Source organism: Bos indicus x Bos taurus, chromosome 12 (genome assembly GCF_003369695.1).
Source record: "Bos indicus x Bos taurus breed Angus x Brahman F1 hybrid chromosome 12, Bos_hybrid_MaternalHap_v2.0, whole genome shotgun sequence".
In the NCBI taxonomy this organism is placed as follows: Eukaryota; Metazoa; Chordata; class Mammalia; order Artiodactyla; family Bovidae; genus Bos; species Bos indicus x Bos taurus.
The window spans coordinates 76,327,298-76,345,620 of record NC_040087.1 but is presented as its reverse complement, the minus strand read 5'-3'; the positions used below and the strand labels follow the sequence as shown (position 1 = coordinate 76,345,620).

At 55.0% G+C, this 18,323-nt stretch overlaps 2 protein-coding genes across 2 annotated transcripts; one reads left to right on the top strand and one right to left on the bottom strand.

Moving 5' to 3' along the window:
- Positions 1-4,444: 4,444 nt before the first annotated feature.
- ZIC2 (Zic family member 2) lies at positions 4,445-9,539 on the bottom strand. Its single transcript, XM_027557898.1, has 3 exons — positions 8,112-9,539; positions 6,111-6,274; positions 4,445-5,886 (listed from the first exon to the last, which is right to left on the bottom strand). Exons 1-3 carry the CDS (start codon positions 9,181-9,183, stop codon positions 5,545-5,547), a joined length of 1,578 nt encoding a protein of 525 aa, XP_027413699.1. The 5' UTR covers positions 9,184-9,539; the 3' UTR covers positions 4,445-5,544.
- On the top strand, positions 9,182-11,186 carry LOC113902128 (translation initiation factor IF-2-like). The gene is made up of 3 exons (XM_027557083.1): positions 9,182-9,404; positions 9,521-10,068; positions 10,614-11,186. The coding sequence occupies exons 1-3, from the start codon at positions 9,182-9,184 to the stop codon at positions 11,184-11,186; spliced, it is 1,344 nt and encodes a 447-aa protein (XP_027412884.1).
- Positions 11,187-18,323: the final 7,137 nt, after the last annotated feature.

The following is an 18,323-nucleotide window of genomic DNA, read 5'->3' as shown; positions in this document are numbered from 1 at the left end:
AGGTGCGGGGGCGCCCCCCCAACAACGCACCCCCGGCGGTCAGAAGGCAGGCGGGACCCTGTCGCCCATCACATTCCCAGGGGAGTGGGCCCGAGGGACCCGGACTGCGGCAGCTCCCACCCAACTTAGTGTCAGGCTGGAGGCTTGAGGAGGGGGCCTCGGGGCCTGGCAAGCCGGGTCCCCTCGGAGAGAGGCTGGAGGAGGAGCGGGGAGAGCCAGGAATGCTCCGAGGGGCGAGAGCATCCATTGCAGGGGTCCTCAGACCACCTGCCCCAAATCTTAGTGGCTCATCGTGCTCACGCGAGCCCCGCAGTGGGGGCTGCGGGGATGTCAGAGGAGAGGAGTGTGTGTGTGTGTGTGTGAGAGAGAGAGAGAGAGAGAGAGAGAGAGAGACTCAGCCTGCCCGTTTGTGTGTACGCGCGCGAGGGAAGGGGCGCCCCTCGCTCCAGCCTAGCGGCTACGCCAAACTTCATCCCAAGTGAGGGGCTGGCGAGATGCGGGATGCGGGCAAGACGCAGGAGGTGTCAGCTCTGCAAAAGCTTGTCAACCCCTGGGAACAAAAAAGGGAAACTTGCGAGGGCGAAGAGGGGGCCCCAGCACCGACCTTTCCCCGACTGGGCCCTGCTGGGGCGGGGCGGGAGGGGGAGGACCCGAGCCCCCGGGTACCCCTCCCGAGATCTGGGATGTGGCGGCGCAGGGGCGGGGCGGGGCGTGGGCGCTGCGGCCCCAGTCGCTCCACCGCCTTGACCGTGAACTCGAACCCTCGGGCTGCCCGGGTTCTAGTTTGCAGAAGCTCTCGTTGATAACACCCTGTTCAGATTGCCCAGCGCTGCCTTTTCGTTCTCGGGAGCCCAGCTGGACGCGCCTGAGGGTTTATGCCAGATTCCCGATTCAGTCTGGAAGGGTCTAGATTCTTCCCTAAAAGAAAAAACCCAGCAACAATCTGTTGGAGGCCTGGTGGGGGTGGGGATCGGGGTGGGGGTGGGGTAGGGTGGAGGAGGGTAGAAAAGAGGGAGACATTTCTCAGGCCCTGTTCTGAGCTGCCAGTTAAAAATAGAAACCATTCATTGCGGTCTGCTGGGGGTAGCTGTGGGCCCAGGCTCTCCAAGTTCCCGCGGAACGCGAGCGATACCAAACTCTAATCCATCAATCGGCAAGTATTTATTGAACGCCTACTTTGGATCCCTAGGGTCGCTTTACGGGGCACGTGTCCCTTAAAGTGAAAATGCATCCCATGGTTCGACTGGAGTCTTGGTGGGGTGTTATTTTGAGGCCTTTATTTCCCAGCTCTTGGACGCAGGCCTAGCGTTCCCTTTGGGTTATTTCCGCGGCGTGATGGTGTTGGGGGTTTAGGACCCGAGTCCCTAGTGAGAGAACACGGTGGATCCCCTCGGGTCCTGCTGTGCCACCGGGGGAGCTCATCAACGACCTACCAGAACCCCTTCCCGATGCCAGGCCCGCCGAGCCGGGAGGACCACCGGTCGCCTGGAAAGCCCGGGGCCTCCTAGCCCACCCCAGGTCTCGGGAGGACAGCAGGGAGCCCAGGGAAACCCGAATCTCCGGTCCAGCCTAGGATCTGCCCTTGATCTCAGTTTTGGGCGGAAAATACAAACGCCACTTGAGACTGAAAACATCCGTCTGAGAAAGAGACAAAGGGACCGGGTCGGGGCGGGAGGGGGGAGGAAGAGAGAAGGTGCCACCAAGAAAAGAAAGCGGGGCGCGGACAGCGTGGGACGGGTTCTGCTGGGCCTGTGACCTGCTTCCTTTCGGCCGGAGAACTGACCCGGGCTTTTGCTCCTGGAGTGACCTCCCCCCAGCACCGACCTCTCCACCCCGCCTCACCGGCCCGGAGCTTGGTGTCCCATCACTGAACCCGGAGATACAGATGCCGAGATGCCAGTTATCACTGCGGTCATTAATAATGCAATGAGGATCACGATAATTAATAATAATAACGATGGGTCTCTCCCGAGGGGGCTGCAGCTGCCTCCAGATAAAGCGAGTCTCGCGTGGAGGGGAGTTTTATTCGGTGGTGGTGGATGGAGCGCAGCGGCAAAGGAGCGATTTTGGGAGATCTGAAGTTCAAGTTGACGGCGTTGACTCGCAGAAACGTGTCCCCCACCCCACCCCAGCCCCTGACCCGGTCCCTGCGGGCAGCTAACCAAGGGTGCAGCTCTGGTTCCCCTGAGGGGGTGCGGAAACTGGGCTCCGTTCGGTGGTTCCGGAGGCCAGGCGAGGGCAGGTTCGATTCGGGTCTGTTTAGGCAGGGGAGGGGGTGAGGGCGCCAGTACCCCTCCTCCATCCCAAGCCCAGGTACCTCGGGGCCACGCAAGATCTTGGGCGCCCTGCCCCCCACGCCTATCTCTGATGGTCTCACACCCTGACTATCCCTCTCCCCCATCTCTCTCCGGGTTGCATAGGGTCGACGTGAAAGGCCAAGACCCGGCCCCACTGTCGGATCTGTGACTTGTCTGGACAGAGCGGTGGGAGCAAGGCCTGGAGAACCGAGGGATGTTTTGCTGGAAAGCCGCCCCTCTCCGCCCCTCACATCCTAGGATGGACCAGGAGACCACTCCCAGGCTGTGGTCCTCCTCAGGGCCAGGCCCCTTCCCAGTTTTATTTCCTGCTGACAACCAGCATCAGCACCCCCAGACCTAAAAGGCCCCCAGGTAGCTCTCTGACTTCAGCTCTGCAAAGCCATAGGCCAATGCAAAGCTGGGAGACTGTCCTCTTCTCCCGCCTTCCTTCTTTCCCCAAAGGGAAAAATCCAAGGCCTCCAGTTAATACTTTAAAAAATAAAAGCACCGTCCTCACCAACATTCTCCTTAGGTTTGGGAGGTGTCTCAAAGCCAATAATTCCCACCAAAAAAAAAAGTCTAAAACATTAAAACGTCTAAAACCGACCGTCTCATTCTTGCACAGTTATGATGAATATTTAATCAGATTCATGCGCCCCCTCCCCCAGGGATGGGGGCTTTGAAAAAACTCACAGCTTACAATGTGTTCAATGAAATCTCCCAAGGATCAGTAACATATGCCAATTATTTTAATAATTTTCCTTAATATTATTAGGGGTTATAAATTTCATTTTAATAGGGGGTTGATTTCTTCAGGAGCTGGTGCGCAGGCAGTTCGCTGGGCCACTGGGGAGGGCTAGCCCGGTGGCCACTGTCACCCTCCTGGACACACACACAGCCCCCAGGCTAATGTCTTTCCTTCCCCATTGAATAGGTAGCATGGCCTCTGGGAGGACAGAGTTGCCCTTCTCCCCAAGCGGCCCTTCAGCCTCCCCTGCCTGTCCCTGCGGCTCAGCCCAGGGCCAGAGCGGGAGAGGAGCGCCAGCGGCCACAGCCACCCGCCCATCACCATCAGCTTCAGCCAGCAGAGCCCTGCGCGCCGCTGGGGGATCCTCTGGGGGTGTCGCCCCCCTGGCAACCAAACCTTTTCACCACTGGGTGGTGACTCCGGGCCTGCCAGGGTCTCTCTGAGCAACACGGATCCCCAGGAAGATGGAAATGTCCTGAAGCCTCAGGGATTTCAAAAAAGAAATGACCCCACTCCTACCCTTTGACTCTGAATGTTATTTTTGCCTTCTCCCTTAGAGCATCTTGTTTGAAAACTCTTGTGAAACTCTTTCAGGGGAGGGGAGTGAGGCTGCAAACCTTAGAGAAAAGCTGGTGGTTGGTCCTGTTGCCTCACTCATTTCCACCTGGCCGTTTCAGTCTCTGCAGCTTATTCTATTTGACTTCACGGAATTCTTGAAGAGGTTCTCTTTTATTGGGGGCCGATGGTTGGTGGTTTTCCTAAATCAAAGTGTAGTCTATTTGTCACCTTCCTCCCTTGAACATCGCACTTATGGGTGAGCAGTAGCTGGGCAGATAAGCAGGATGCCTTGAGCAAGCTGTTTAAAATTTCAAGGAAGGAAAAAAAAAAAAAAACTTTTAGTAGAAAGGGGCCCTTAAACTATCATCATTGAACCAAGTTCAAAAACAAAGGACTCAGCTCAGTTTTAAACCTGCAATTAAAAATAACTGTACCTCCGCTTTTCAGAGGGAGGGAGAGGAAAGGGGGCAGGGAAGAGAGGAAACAAAGAATAAGGAAATGGTTAGTGCTCTTCAGTCCAGTCCAAACAGCCGAAAGAAAGGCACCGCCTCAGATAATGGAGCCATTAGAAGCTCGGAAGGTTCCTGCAGGCGGGTCCTTGCAGTGGCTGTCCAAAAATGTAATTCACTCTCAGCTACAGAAACAAAGGACATACAAAATAATTTGGAGACTTTCTGCCAGAGAGGCAGTTTGGCCCAGTTTCTAGGCATACACCTTCCCCCTGAATTCGAGGTGGTGCCTCCCATTCAATGAGGCAGCTGACCCAGACCCCTATCAGCCCTCTGCTTACTCCTGCCCATTTCCTTGAGTAACTTTGCTAGGAAAAAAAAAAGTATGTTCGTGCAGTTTCAACACATTTTATTATATTTCTGTATGCATTACTCTCAAAACATATCACAAGAAATGATCAAACCACTTAAAACCTTCAAATAAAAAAATCTGAAACAGTTTATGCCCACAATTGTACATATTTATAGTTAAGAAACATTCTTTATAAATATTGTTTCCTCTGTAGCAAGTTAATACCATAATTTAATTACAAATGGATAAATATGGTAACGGGTATTTACAGAAGGAAGGGTGTTATTACGGAAAAAGCTAACGGCACGACGTTTACTTCCCCCCCTCCCCACAATCTTTCATACAGGAACTAACAAATTGAACTTGCAAAAGCACTAAAACATCACATGTAAACCCAGCTAACAGAAAAATACATTCACAAGCGTTGGTGGCGGTGATGTGGATGTGAGTGCTGTGGATCTGCATGTTGAAGAAACAGAAGGGAGACTTTGGCACGGCTTTTTTTTTTTTTTCCAGTCTATAGTTGCATGAAGTTTACAATCAAGTTGCCTCATAAAAAGGAACACAATATTCAATACCACAATACAAAAGAAACCATTTTCTTCCACATTACTTAAAAAGAAACCGGGGAAATTAAAAAGAGAAAAAGAAAGAAGCCCATCGCTTGGGGAAGGGAAGGGGAGAGAGGCAGGAGGAACAAAATCCCGGAGAATTACAAATGGACAAACTTCTATACACCAAGAAGCCATTAAAACCACCTCGGAGAAGAGAGGAGTCCGCTATGTACAGTTTGTCAGAAGACTGGGAAAGGCATGGGGAGGGAAAGGGGCGTGGAGGGAGGCAAAGGGGAGGTTTGGGTCAATATTTTTATGGGTTTTTTAAAATGATTTTTTATTTTTTATTTATTTTATATTTTTAGCTTTAAAGATTCCGGAAGGGATATCATTGCTTTTCATGCCTAGATTATTTAAAAAAAAAAAAAAAAAACCAACAACAACAACAAGAACTTTTAAAAATCCTTCTGCTGGTAAAATCATTTTCATCATCATAAAAATCAGATTGGGAATTTTAACACCGATCACCGGGGTGCTCTCGGCGCTGTTACCAGTAGAGGGACCGAGGCAGCCCCGCCCCGGCCTCTCACACGTACCATTCATTGAAGTTGGAGGACAGGCCGCCGTGGCCCCCGGCTGTCCCGCTGCCCCCGCCGGAGCTGCCGCCGCCGCCGCCCCCGCCCGCCCCGCCGCCGCCGCCTCCCCCGCCGCCTCCACCAGAGCTGCCGCCCGCGCCTCCACTCCGGTGCACCGCGGACACGGCCGCCGCCGCCGCAGCCGCTGCTGCAGCCGCTGCCGCCGCCGGGGAGAGAGTGGAACTGCTCTGGGGCTCGGCGCTGGGCGACACCAGCCCCGGGGGCGTGGACGACTCGTAGCCGGAGCTGGCGGCCGGGGACGACTCGGAGCCCTGCGGGGAGGACTCATGGACCTGCAAGACAAAAGCCGGGAGGGGAGACCAAAGGGGACTGGGTGTGAGTGCAGCTGCTGTGGGGCCGGGCCTCCCCCACCACCAGAAGTGCCCCCCCATCCCCAGAAGTGTCCCCCCACCTATCCCCCTGGGGGCCCGGCCGGGACACTCGGCTTTCCCCCACCACCCCGGGGCCGGCGGTTGAGCCCGGCCGCCTCGCCCTCCTCGCGCCTGCCCGGCGGTACCTTCATGTGTTTCCGCAGAGAGCTGGGGTGCGTGTACGACTTGTCACACATCTTGCACAGATAGGGCTTATCCGAGGTGTGCACGTGCATGTGCTTCTTCCTGTCGCTGCTGTTGGCGAAGCGCCGGTCACAGCCCTCGAACTCACACTGGAAGGGCTTCTCCCCTGTGGACACGAACACGCGCGCTGGCTGCCGGCGCGCCCGGAGACCACCACCACCAGCCCCCGCGCCCCCGGGAACCCCTACCTTCCACCCCACCCCTTGGCCTTGAAGGGGACCAGGCCTCCGGGAGGAGAAAAGAGGGGCGACAAGGGCCTGGGGCTCCCTTGCGCCTTCCCACCTGACCGCCGCGCTTTTACTTCCTATTTTACTTTTCTTCTAGGCTGACTCGCGTTTCCTCACATCTCTGATCAAGTTGGGGTAGCCCCCACCCCACCCCCCAGCCCTGCCTAACTGCCTTTCTTACAGGGCTTCTTGGACTCGCGGCTTCTAACAAGTTGGTCTCGCCATGGAGAAGCTGTTATTATGACAAAATATTTGGGGCATTATCAGAATCACACAGGCTGCTGTCGGCTTCTCTCTGGGGCCAGTAGGCAATTACATTTGGAGATGCTGTGTGTTGTTTGGGGACCGTACTGTGGATAGCGACTGAGCCAGCATTTTTTTTTTTTTCCCATCCAAAATTCTGCAGATTGAATTAACCAAAATTCTCGGTGCACTCCCAGCCTTTTGAAGACAACTTGGGGGAAGAGAGAAATATGAGATAAGGCAGCACTTGAGAGAGATTGCAGAGAGGCGCAGGCTGGGCCGTGGGGGTGGGGGGATCAGCCAAGGCTTTCAGAAACTCCCTGTTTAAATTTTCTGGCGGTCCCCGCATTCTGTTGCCAGAATTCCAAATGCTTGGAGTCATTTAGAGGTGTGAAAACTCCAACATTGTTCCACTTGGAGAGGGGATCATTTAACGTTAAATTCCATTAGCACCTAAATTGTTTCTTAAAGACATCCGCTCAGACGCAGGACTCGAAAGCGAGCATTTCATGCAAATAAATTTCTCAAATTTTAAACCTTGTTAAAAGCTTGTCTCGCACCTCGGCTGCCTCCCTTCCCGGAAGAGAACAATAGGCCGCTGGCGCACCCCCACTTCGGAGTAAATATTGACGGGGGAAGTTGCTAAAACATTTGGCTTTCTTTTAGGAAATCGTCTGGCACGATTTTGGCTGGGACCTGGTCATAGATGAATAATCTATGAGGCGAGAGGCGCGTTCTTTCTCGGCGCTCTCTTCTCACGCGATTGCCCCGCGGGGCCGCGCCGCCCCGGGCTTTCGTTGACCCGGCTGTCGGTCCAAGTTTGGAATCGCAAACCCTCTGGTGCCCCTTAAGAGAATTTCACAGACTGCTGCGAACCCACCGTAAAGCTCCGCGACCCACCTCGAGATGGGCTTTAAAAACACTTTAAAAACGAGAAACGCTTTACAGCTTCGGCTCACACCAGACTCATTTTTTAATGGGAAACAGTCCGGGTAAGGACGTCTGGGCCCGTAGTAAAAAAAGAAAAAAAAAAAAAAAAGTGGAAAAACACATAAGCCACTCAAAACGCAGACGCACACCCGGAGCAGAAAAGCACATTCAGACAAGCTGGCAAAATCCTCTCTAGACTCGATTCCCGGGCACCGAGTTGGAGGCTACTTTTATTTTCTGCGTTCTGTTTAGGACGGAAATTATTCACCGAAGCTGAGCCAACGAAGCAGTTGCATCACCCGAAGCATGCATTTGATGTTACCTCGATCATTTAAAACTCAATTTCCGCACATGGAAAAAACCCAGCCCAATAATAATATTCTTTCATTCGCCAACAACAACAAGCCGCTGGCTCTCTCTCGCACACACGAAAACATCTCCCGTTCCAGGGCAGCGGATGGCGGTCGGCGCGTTTCTCCCCGCCAGCTAACCACGGCTTCTCTCCCTTCTGCGCCCCGACCCCGACCCGACCCACGCGGTTACCTGTGTGGGTCCTTTTGTGGATCTTTAGGTTCTCAGAGCGCGCGAAGACCTTGCCGCAGCCCGGGAAGGGGCAGGGGAAAGGCTTCTCGCCGGTGTGCACGCGGATGTGGTTGACCAGTTTGTATTTGGCCTTGAAAGGTTTGCCCTCGCGCGGACACTCCTCCCAGAAGCAGACGTGGTTGCTCTGCTCCGGGCCGCCGACGTGCTCCACCGAGACGTGGGTCACCAGCTCGTGCATGGTGCTGAAAGTTTTGTTGCAGCTCTTCTTCGGGTTACTCAGCTGCTCGGGGTCGATCCACTTGCAGATGAGCTCTTGCTTGATGCACTGCTGCCGCATGTAGCGGAAAAAGGCACCAGGGTGATGGTGGTGGTGGTGATGGTGGGCCGCGGCCGCTGCCATGTTCATCCCCATGTTCATATTCATGGGGCCGTACTGGTTGTGGAGCTGCGCCGCCGAGTAGGGGTCGGTCCGCGGGCTGGCCACCTGGCGGTACTGCTCCGAGCGCCCGAACACCTCGCCGGGCAGCCCGAGGCGCATCTGCCCGTTGAGCACATTCTGCGAGCCGTGCGGCCCGTGCTGCTCCGGGAGGCCGGGGAAGAGGAGGTGGCCCTGCGCGTCCGAGTGCGCGTGGTGCAGGCCGCCGGCCCCCGGCCCGAACAGCCCGTGCTGCCCGCCGCCGGGCGCCGAGTCGCCAAAGCCGCGGCTGCGGAACAGGAAGTCCCGGGTGGAGTTAAAGGGTGGCCCGGAGTAGGAGCCGACATGCGCGGCGTGCGGCCCGAGCGCGGCGGCTGCCGCGGCGGCCGCTGCAGACCCGGGGTAGGCGCCGGGGCCCTGCGACGTGAACGCCGAGCTCTGGCCCGGGGACAACTCGTGCGCCCCCGGGTTGAGCTTGAAGGCGCCCATGTGAGCAGCCGCTGAGTCCACGAAGCCGTTCTGCGCCGCCGCCAGGCTCAGTTCGCGGTCTTGCATCTCCGCGGCCGCGGCGGCCGCCGCCGCAGCCGAGTGGTGATGGTGGCGCGCGAAGCTGCCCACCCCGATGGCCGGGAACTGCGGCCCCGCGTCCAGGAGCATGGCCAGCGCGCCCGCCCGCCCCGCCGGCCCCGACGAACCCCGCGCTTCCTCGGCTCCCACTCCCGCCCCGCTCGCGGGGCTGCGTCCAGCGGCCGCCCGGCTCCAAGCGCAGGCGGCGGCGGCGGTGGTGGCGGCGGCTTCAGTCCCGCGAGCGGCGCTCCTGCGCCCGCCGCCTCCGCCGCCGCCTGGATGTGCCTCGGGCGGCCGGACGCGGAGCGAAGGCGCGGAGAGGAAGAGGAGGAGGAGGCGGCGGCGGCGGCGGAGGATGCGCGGGAGGAGGAGGAGGAGGTGGTGGAGAAGAGTCCAAAGCCAGGCGGAGAACCAAAGTGTATTAAAGGAGCTGCGGCGGGGGCGGGCGGGCAGGGCAGGGGAGGGCGGGCGGGAGGAGGGAGCAGGAGGGAGGCGTGGGGAACCGAGCGGAGAGGGGGGTCGGCGGGGGGCGAGCGCAGCGCCGCGGCCCCCACCCCTGCGCGCACTCGCGCGCGCACGCACGCACTCGCTCGCTCGCCCGCCCGCCCCGCGGTCCCGGGGCCCGGCAGCGCCAAGCGGCGCCTGCAGAATGCGATCACCGCCGCAGCAGGGCCAAGGTGCCCGAGCGCGCCAGCCGCGCGCGGCACGGGCAGGCGGGCGAGGCGGGGACCGCGGAGCCCTCGGCGATTCGGCGGCCCAGCCCGGCGGGGCCCGCGGCTCCACCCGGCCGCGGCGGGGGTGCTGGGGGCGGCGGACGGAGGCCGGGCGCCCTCTCCACGGCGCGCTCGCTCGGCCGCTCCCTCCCCCGCGGCCCTGCCCGCGCCGCCCCGCGCGCGGCGGGTATTGTTTGGCTCGGCGGCCGCGGTGTTTAGCCCTCCGCGTCCTCCGCGCTTGGCATTGGCTGCGCCTCACGTAGTAAACTCGCGAGCGGCCCCGGATTCCCCCAGATGAAGGAGGCTGCCGCGCTGCTCCGTCTTTCTTTAAGTTGTGCGGGAGAAGGAGGCGGGGGAGAAGGGGGGCTGTGGGAGGGGAGAAGGCGAAGGAGGGGAGGAGGGGGAGGCTGGACTCAAAAACAATAACAATACCAAAAAAAAAAAAAAGTATTCTCCAGCTCGCTCGCTCCCTCCCTCTCTCTCTCCTATCGGCCCGGGAATCCCGGGCCTGGAGGGGCGGCCGCACCCGCCAGGACCGAGCGGAGTTCGGAGCAAGTGCCCAAGCGGAGGGCGAAGTGCGTGTCCCTGCTTTGGGCTGCGGTGGGCTCCGACCGCCACCGCCACCACCACCGCCACCGCCTCCGCCTCTGTTTATTTCACGGGGCGCAGCCAAAGCCGCAGCCTTTTATTTTTTTATTTTTTTGTCTCCTCCTTTTCCTCTCCCCTCCCCCTCGCCCCCGCGTCTCCCGCCCCAGCCTCCCTCCTTCTCGCTCCCGGACCGGCCTCCTGCTCACACCGCCCCTTTAGCGGCGGCTCCAGCCCCGCCCTCCCACTCGCCCGGCGCCACCATTGGTCGCTGCCGCGCCGTCAATCCAGCGCCCCCGCCCCGAGGCCGGCCCGCCCCCTCCGCCCGAGCGCCGCAGCAGCTCCCCGCGGCCCCAGCCGCCGCGGATGGTGGCAGCCCTCCGGGTCCGCCGGCCTCTCCCTCAGCATCCCCGTGCGCCTGGGCGCGACGGCTCCTCGTCCTGCGGGCTGAGGCGCTCCCCCGAGCCCGGTGGCCGGCCGAGCGAGGGTCTGGGCCGCGGGGGTGGGGTGGGGTCACAGTGCCCTTGGTTGCGTACTCTGCGCCCACGCCCTCCCGTAGAAGCCACCGTTTCTCCGGGGACCGAAAGCGGGCACCTCTGGTTGCTCGAGAACGTGGCTAGCGACCGGGCCCGCGAGGTGGGAGGTTCTGTGCGCCGGGAGGCTACAGCCCCAGTGCCCCGCCTGGAGGGCGCCGGGGGGCGCGCGGCTCAGGGGCAGATCTCCGGACGTGTTGGCACGCTCCTGATCCTCGCCCACCTCCCCAACACACACTTTTGTCGACTTGTCCTGGGGTAGTGAACACACAGGTGCAGGATGGGGAGGGGGGTGGCTAGAAAAAACAGACGTGCCCTTCCCTCCCACCCTTCTGGACACTCACCCAAACGCCGCCCCCTCCCCGGCCGCGGCCCCCTCCCCGGCCGCGGCCCCCACCCGGCGCTCGGCGCGCTCCACTCCTCCCGCCGCTCACGTCCCTCTCTGATTAAGGCTGTAAACACTGGGCAGCGGCCCCCGCGAGGGAGGGGATTGTTTGGAAGCGGTTTAAAGACAGTGTCACCCTCGGGGTGGGTGCCCAGAAGTCCGGGCCTCTGCCACTGTAGGGTGGGAGGTGTGGGGACGCCGGAGGCGCCCGGCCAAGCCAGGCTCAGGCTGGAGTTCGGCCGAGGGTCAGGCTCATCAGAGTCCCGGGAAAAGAAATCTCCAGACTGGTAGGGCTCAAACCTAGAAGATATTTATAAATCATTCTCCAGAAGCGAGAACCCCCACCCCCGCAGCCCTCCGCTCTAGCCGATGGCGGGGCCCGAGGCTGCTCTCTGGGTCCCAGGTCCCCGGTTGACCGCTGAGGACGTTTCCCGTCCCGAGGCCGAAAGCTCGCGCTCTGGAGGTAACCGGAGAGGAAGCGACGGGCCGCGGAGGCTGCGGAGGTGCGAATGGAAGGCCCGAGGCCAGCGCCTTTCTTCGCCTAGCTAGCAGAGAGAACTGCTTTTAAAAATAAAAATCTCTGGGAGTTGAAATAAAATTCAAGGAAGAAAATAATCAACACGCATTTCAAATTTTCAAGTTGAAATTAAGGCCATCAAAAAAAAAGAAAAGAAAACGCGGGAAGAGAACTCCAGCAGGCGATCTGGAGCAGAACCCGGCCCTTGCGCTCGCACAACGCAGCCTCTCCCGGCTTGAGCGGGTCCCTAAAAGATCCGAGCTGACCGCAGCCCCGCGCACAAGGGGCCCGGTGCCCTCCCGCTGCCCGCCTTCCCTGCCCCTGCCCCGGGGCTGGGGGCGAGGAGGAGGAAAGCCCGGGCATCTTGTCAGAAAGCCCGGGATTTTGCTCGGAAGCTGGGGCTTCTCGACTTTTCTGAAAGAAGGAAATGTTCCTCCTCTGCGCACACCTTTCCCTCTGTCAGGGGGGAGGGGAAGGCAAATGTCAAACTGCCCCTCGAGGCAGAAAGGGACCAGGGAGAGAGAAAGAGAGAGAGAAATACGCCAGGCAGAAGGGCTGCCCTGATACAGTGAATCTGCCCAAGGCACAGCCTTTCACACTTGTTTCTTGTATTCATCAATTTGTATGGAGGGGTAGGAGGGGGGAGAATTGGCAAAGCTTACCCCGAAAGTATTTCCCAAAGAAAATATTTTCTTAGAAATAATGGTCGTGAGAATAACAATCCTGCATGTCCGCAAACCTCACTCTTCTTCTTCCAAACCATCAGACTTCTCCAAGTTTTCCTTCCTTCCCACGGACTCGCCCCTGCCGCCCTCCTCTGTCCCCTCCTCCCCGCCCCGTTCTCTCCTTTCGCTTGGATTCCCCCTTCTCGGCGCCCGTTGCGGGCCGAAGCCGCTGGGCGCTCGCGGGCCCAGGATCCAGGGGCCGCGCGGCCGAGCGGTGGGACGGACGGCTGATCCCCGCTGGGGACCCGGCGGCCTGGGCGCTCCTGGCTCTTCGTTCCCGGCTCCAGTTCACCTCTCTCTCTCTGCAGGACACGCAGGAGCTGAGCCAAGTTCAAAGTCACGTCGCCGTCTCCTCTTAGAAGTGCTTTATTTCTCCACAAACCGCGGAACTCCTTCGCTTCAAGACACAGTTTTTGTTTTTGTTTTTAAGGGAAGGAGAGGGGGAAGAGAGAGAGAGAGAGAGATCAAGAAAGCAAGGGATAGAGAGAAAGAAAAAAGAAAAAAAACCTGCAAAGGCTTTCAGAGTCATTGCCTCAAAAGTACCTTTGAGGTCCTTGGCCAAGGAAAAAAACCCAGCCGACTTCCGCACCCTGAGAGTGAAATTCAGTTTTTCAACAGGTTTCTAGAAGGGCCCGCCGTGTTGGTGTCAGAACCCGGGGACCCCTAACCATCTCCATCGGGCAAACGTTTGCTCTCTTTCTAAGTTTTCCAAAATTGAGCTTTTCAGATGTCCTGGGGCCAGCACAGGGCTAGGCCAGCGAGACTCCGGGCTTCTCCGTATATGGATGGTCCCAGGGCTGGCAACCCTTTCCCCATCAAGTGGAGAGAATGGCAGTGTAGTAGAGAATTCGGATTGTCTTCAAAACAAACAAACAAACAAACAAAAACAAAACCAAAAAAAACACACAAGAACACCAGTAAATCCCATCAAACACACGGGCACTCATTCACTGAACACCTCGTTGCAGTTTGTGGGCCTCTGTAAACGGGTGACTGGCTTCTTTTGTCGTATGCTGAGTATTTTGTGTACATATGCCTACAAACAATGCAGAGGCACACACAGGGTACTCACATGCTCAGGTACATCTTGTTGGCCAGGAGAAGCCAAAAACAAACAAGCAAACAAAAGGGATCTTTATATTGGAAAGCAGAAACACTGGGTGAACACACCACTCAACCTTCTAATTTTCCTCTTAAGGGAAAAGATGGAAATGGAGGAAGAGATGGGAGAAAAAATGTGGAATTGACTGTCCATATACACTGGGCCAAAAAAAAGTGGGGGGATTTCACAGGATTTCAGCACTGTCCTCTGCATCACAGACACTCATAAATTCAACAAGATCATCAACAGGATATTAAGTTGCAGGTCACCTTTGATTCAGCCTCTCAGTCACTCCTGGGCTGGGCGACCCCTGACCCATGAAGGACCACATGTGTGGTGGGGGACCCCCTCCCCTGTAAAACCCACCTAGAACAAAAGAGCTTTGTCCGAGGTTTAGAGAAGTGTAATGTAAAAGAAGGGGAAATTGTGAAAATCTCAGCCAATGTTGTAACTTTTAAATACCATTTTTAAAAAGGGGGAGCTTTAGTGGAAGCAGGGAGTATCAGGGGATAAGGCCCTCTCTAGCCTGCTAAAAGAACTTTTCTACAGTTAAAATTTACTATTCTGTAACCGGGCTTATAAAAATTCTCTCTATAAAATATATGTTCACCAGCAGTTTAGTGAGAGATGCAAATGTTTGTATATTTGTCATTAGGGACTCAGAAAGAAAAAAAAAAAAACAGAAGCCAACATTTCTGGGTGACAGTGGTTGTGCTTTTGCAAAACGAGAGGACGAACTGTCTTTACTTTGTCTCCTTTCCTGATGGGAGAGTTTCTACTGCTGTAAAACAAAAACAAAACTAACCCCCCAAAACAGAAGGCAATGGCTTACATCAATGTGTTTAATTATTTTGAGGGCAGTTATCCTTTGGGCTCCCAGGCAAACTACAGCCAGAGAGGCTGAATACCGGTGACAGGCGAGCAGCTTTCCAATAAACTGCAGTGTTATTGCAATAGACTTTGTAATACAATTTATGCTGTCATTCATAAATAACAATGCCATATGTCAACCATATTGCTTACACAAGTAAATCCGTCAATGTGTCAGTATTTGATTTATCTCAACAGCTTCTTCAAATATTGAAGTATACATATTGGAAGGAGTATGGAATGAGGGGAAACTACTCACAAAATTTGAGATTAGAAATAAAAGAACTTCTGCTTCTCCTTTATTCCCCATCCAAAAACATTCTAAAGAGTAAAGCATGAGGGAGGAGGAGAAATACATCTTGGAGCCAACATAAAGAAGTATTGGGTGGTTACATGAACTGTGAACAGGTAAGGGGGTTTCTGCTTACTGTTTAGACCTTCTGAACATATTTTAAAAGACGACAATTAGGGATTTTGCAAGAAATTACCAATCTTAACAGTTGAATGTGGGTCAAAGGCCATTCAACAATGCCCACCCCTCAGGATAACAAATGATAACCAAATGATAATATTTGATGACAGGTCAATCTTACTGATTTTTTTCGAAAGAGGCAGAATTTTTCAAGGTTTTTAAGTACTAAGGTCAGGTGTAAATGGGATGAGTCCAGTTCTTGAGTATCCAAAACAAATGAATAAACAAATCCCAAGGTTCCAGTGATGGCTTCACACCCCAGGCCTCTGGGTTTTTTGGTTTGGTTTTGAATCCTCATGAAGTCCATGTTCATGGGACAGGGATCAAAAACTATCAAGAAGCACTCATCTGTCTACTCTCAGCCTCACACATGTTCGAGGAGTCTGAGGATTCAGCTGCGGCTCAGAAGGGCGGGAAACGGAGGGAACCCTCGGAGAAACTCTTAGAACTGAGACCTGAGCGTTGCTTCCTGGCACCCAAGGCCCCAGGGCCGGGTCGCAGGTCCCATCAAGTCAGGTCGCCAGTGGTGAGGACTGGGCAACTGGTACCCGCCGAGTGCGAGCAGGGCAAAGGGCCGGGTACCTCACTGCCTAGTGGCCTGGAGAGCTTGATTCGGGAAAAGCCCTTGAATCCGAAGTCTTCATCACTTCCGGCCACGACAGAGCTCAACTGAAACGCAGTGTTGCGGGTCCCGGTGCTCCCCTCGCCCCAGCTTTTGAGAGGTCTCCCCACCCCACCCCCACCGCCCCCCCCCCCCCCCCCGCCACTGTCTGCTAATAAACCCTTCTCCCAGTTGAGCACCCACTGGGGAGCACTTGGGCTGAGCTACAAAAGTCCTCTGACCCTTCGAGGGGTTCCGACCACCCTCTCCGCCCTTGAACCTGCCTCTGGCGCAGCCCAGATGGCGCAAGGTGCTCCAAACCGCTGGGCACCCAGCCCTTCTGCAAGGAGGCCGCCCTTGCGGAAACCACGCGGGATGGGGTAGCCATAAAGCAATTGCAAAGGCAATAAAGGCCAGCTCAGTGGGTCCCCCAGCTCCTTTCTTGTCCACCTCCCCGTCCCCGGCGTACCCCCTGCTCCCCACCCCCTACCCCCGCCTGCCGAAACAATCAGACAAAGGCTCAAAAGCCAGGAAATGTCCAATTCACTTCCCATAGAATTTATTAATTGCCCACACCCATCGCGAGGAGACTTGGCTGAGTCCAGGGACGACCGGAGGGTACCGGGGAGCCGCAGTACACCCCCTTCCCGGCCCTCGGAACAGCGGGGAGCCATGAGCGCCCGCCTGGGCACCCCGAGACCGGGTTCGGCCGCCTCCAGGCAGCGGAGCGCGGCCTGGCCGGCTCGGCGTTGACGGCGTCTTCCCACCCTCATCGCGCCTTGGTTTGGGGCCGGGAACTGGTTGGGGTTCGGGGTGCAGCAGAGAAGTCTGGAAATCCACGTTCCCCGAGGAGCACCTGTTGACCCTAGAAAGGACATCTCCATGGATCGCCACGTTGCTGGCCCCACACCAGCACCTCCGCTGCAAACGCGCAGAGAGGAGCAAGGGTTTGAAGGCTCTGCCCTGGCGACCAGCACCACCGCGGAAATATGGGGCTAAATCCACAGGGGAACTGGCATAACGACTTCTACACCCTTTTGCTTAAAAAAAAAAACAAAAACAAACAAACAAAAAAAAACCACACTAGTATTTATTTTCTTCAACGCCCTGGAAATTGTTGGTGTTTACTTAGGAAGTGTGACACAGTTATTGGGTCCTTAGAAACTCGGGATGTGAAGGGGTTTTGATTTGGCTCTCAAAATGGCTTGAAAAAGAACCAGCGCACCTGGGGTCAGGCGGGTCATCACAATAACAAAAAGCGCCTCTACAAAATAAAAAGCTCTTTTATAAAGAAAGGCAATCCGGAAATCCACTGCGAGCCTTCCTGATGATCATCCAGCCAGGCCTATTCTCAGGTTTAATTGGCAGGCGGTTTATTGGCGCCTTATTGGTGTTGATTGAAATTTTGCTTCCAGTTCTTTCTTTTAAGAATTAGCGTCTCAAGTCGATTTACCTGAGTCAATTATCTTTTTTAGGGTCTGAGTTTGGTCATAAGTTTGCAAATATTCATTAAACACATTTCACAAGTATCTCTCTTTCTCATTGCTATCCAAACCTCTATCATTTCCTAAGTAAGATTTTCTTTTTTAAAGCTTCCCATAAAAAGAAATTGATCAGGGAGCTATATTTGAATTAAGACATATTAAATCGATGACAGATACATATCACGCTGTGTTTAACAAGAGTTGTACAAGGAGGCGGGTTCCAGATTCCGGCAAGGCTCTGCTGCACCATTATTCACATTTTTACAGCCTCTCCTTCATGCCTTCACCCATTAAACCATTAAATTTCAGCAATTCAATAAAACAAAGCAGTTATAATTTTGAGGAAAAGCTATTTTGAAAGAGGTGGAGGTACCCATTTTATTGCACAATAAAAATGCTCAACAGTCTATATTAAAGGCTAGGTTGGGCTTATTTTCTTCTTTCTTTATTCATTCTTTTTGCTTTGTTTTTACTTATAACCTGCAGGATTGCATGCCACGCTGCCATTATGGACTTGTTGATGATTATCGCTAAAAAATTCAAATAGAGGAGCCTCATTTGCAAGGTTCTGAGAGGAAGTGAAGACAGTGGACAATTCCAAATAAGATGCTTTCTTCATAAACCATTCATAGAGATGACACAGTCCTTCCTTCACCTTGCCTGGGTGGCTTGAGACTTTTTAAGTCTTGGAAAAAACATTGTGAAAGACTTCCTCCTCTCCAAATACAGATATGGATTTTGTCTCTATTGTTTATTAAATTGTTTTTTGTTGTGTTTGCACTCAAGCCTTGCTTATTTCACCTTATTTGAGCTTCACTGAAGCTTAAAGAAAATACCCATTTGAAATCTGATTGTACTATTTTCTTTGTTGGTTTGTCAGTTTTATAAGAGTAATGACATTCTCAAGGCTCGAAGGGAAATTCCCTGTTAAACATTGTTCACACCAGTGTAAATGCAGCTATGGAATCAGCTCTTATCAAAATAATTCTTCCCACTTCTCAGGATGATCTCACAGATGATGGCTTTATGGAGTCTTTTTTTTTTTTTTTTTAACTTGGACAGCAAACGAATTAAGTGGGTAACATGTTTTACTGTATCCCAAACCGGGAGGGGGGGAATTTTAGTCATGATTTCTTTTTAAAAAATAATTTTATGTAGGGCAGCAGAAACAATTTAAAAACCTGACTTTAATTTTTGAGCACCATGGCATATGGCAAAATTTTAAGATGTTTTCTTTTTAAAA

Coding starts and splice junctions, on each gene's coding strand:
- ZIC2 (XM_027557898.1), bottom strand. CDS start 9,183: ATGCTCCTGGACGCGGGGCCGCAGTTCCCGGCCATCGGGGTGGGCAGC. Junction 6,275..8,111: donor CCACAAAAGGACCCACACAG/GTAACCGCGTGG, acceptor TCGTGTCCACAG/GGGAGAAGCCCTTCCAGTGT. Junction 5,887..6,110: donor CTCTGCGGAAACACATGAAG/GTACCGCCGGGC, acceptor TTTGTCTTGCAG/GTCCATGAGTCCTCCCCGCA.
- LOC113902128 (XM_027557083.1), top strand. CDS start 9,182: ATGGCCAGCGCGCCCGCCCGCCCCGCCGGCCCCGACGAACCCCGCGCT. Junction 9,405..9,520: donor CGGCCGGACGCGGAGCGAAG/GCGCGGAGAGGA, acceptor AGTGTATTAAAG/GAGCTGCGGCGGGGGCGGGC. Junction 10,069..10,613: donor CATTGGCTGCGCCTCACGTA/GTAAACTCGCGA, acceptor CCGCCCCTTTAG/CGGCGGCTCCAGCCCCGCCC.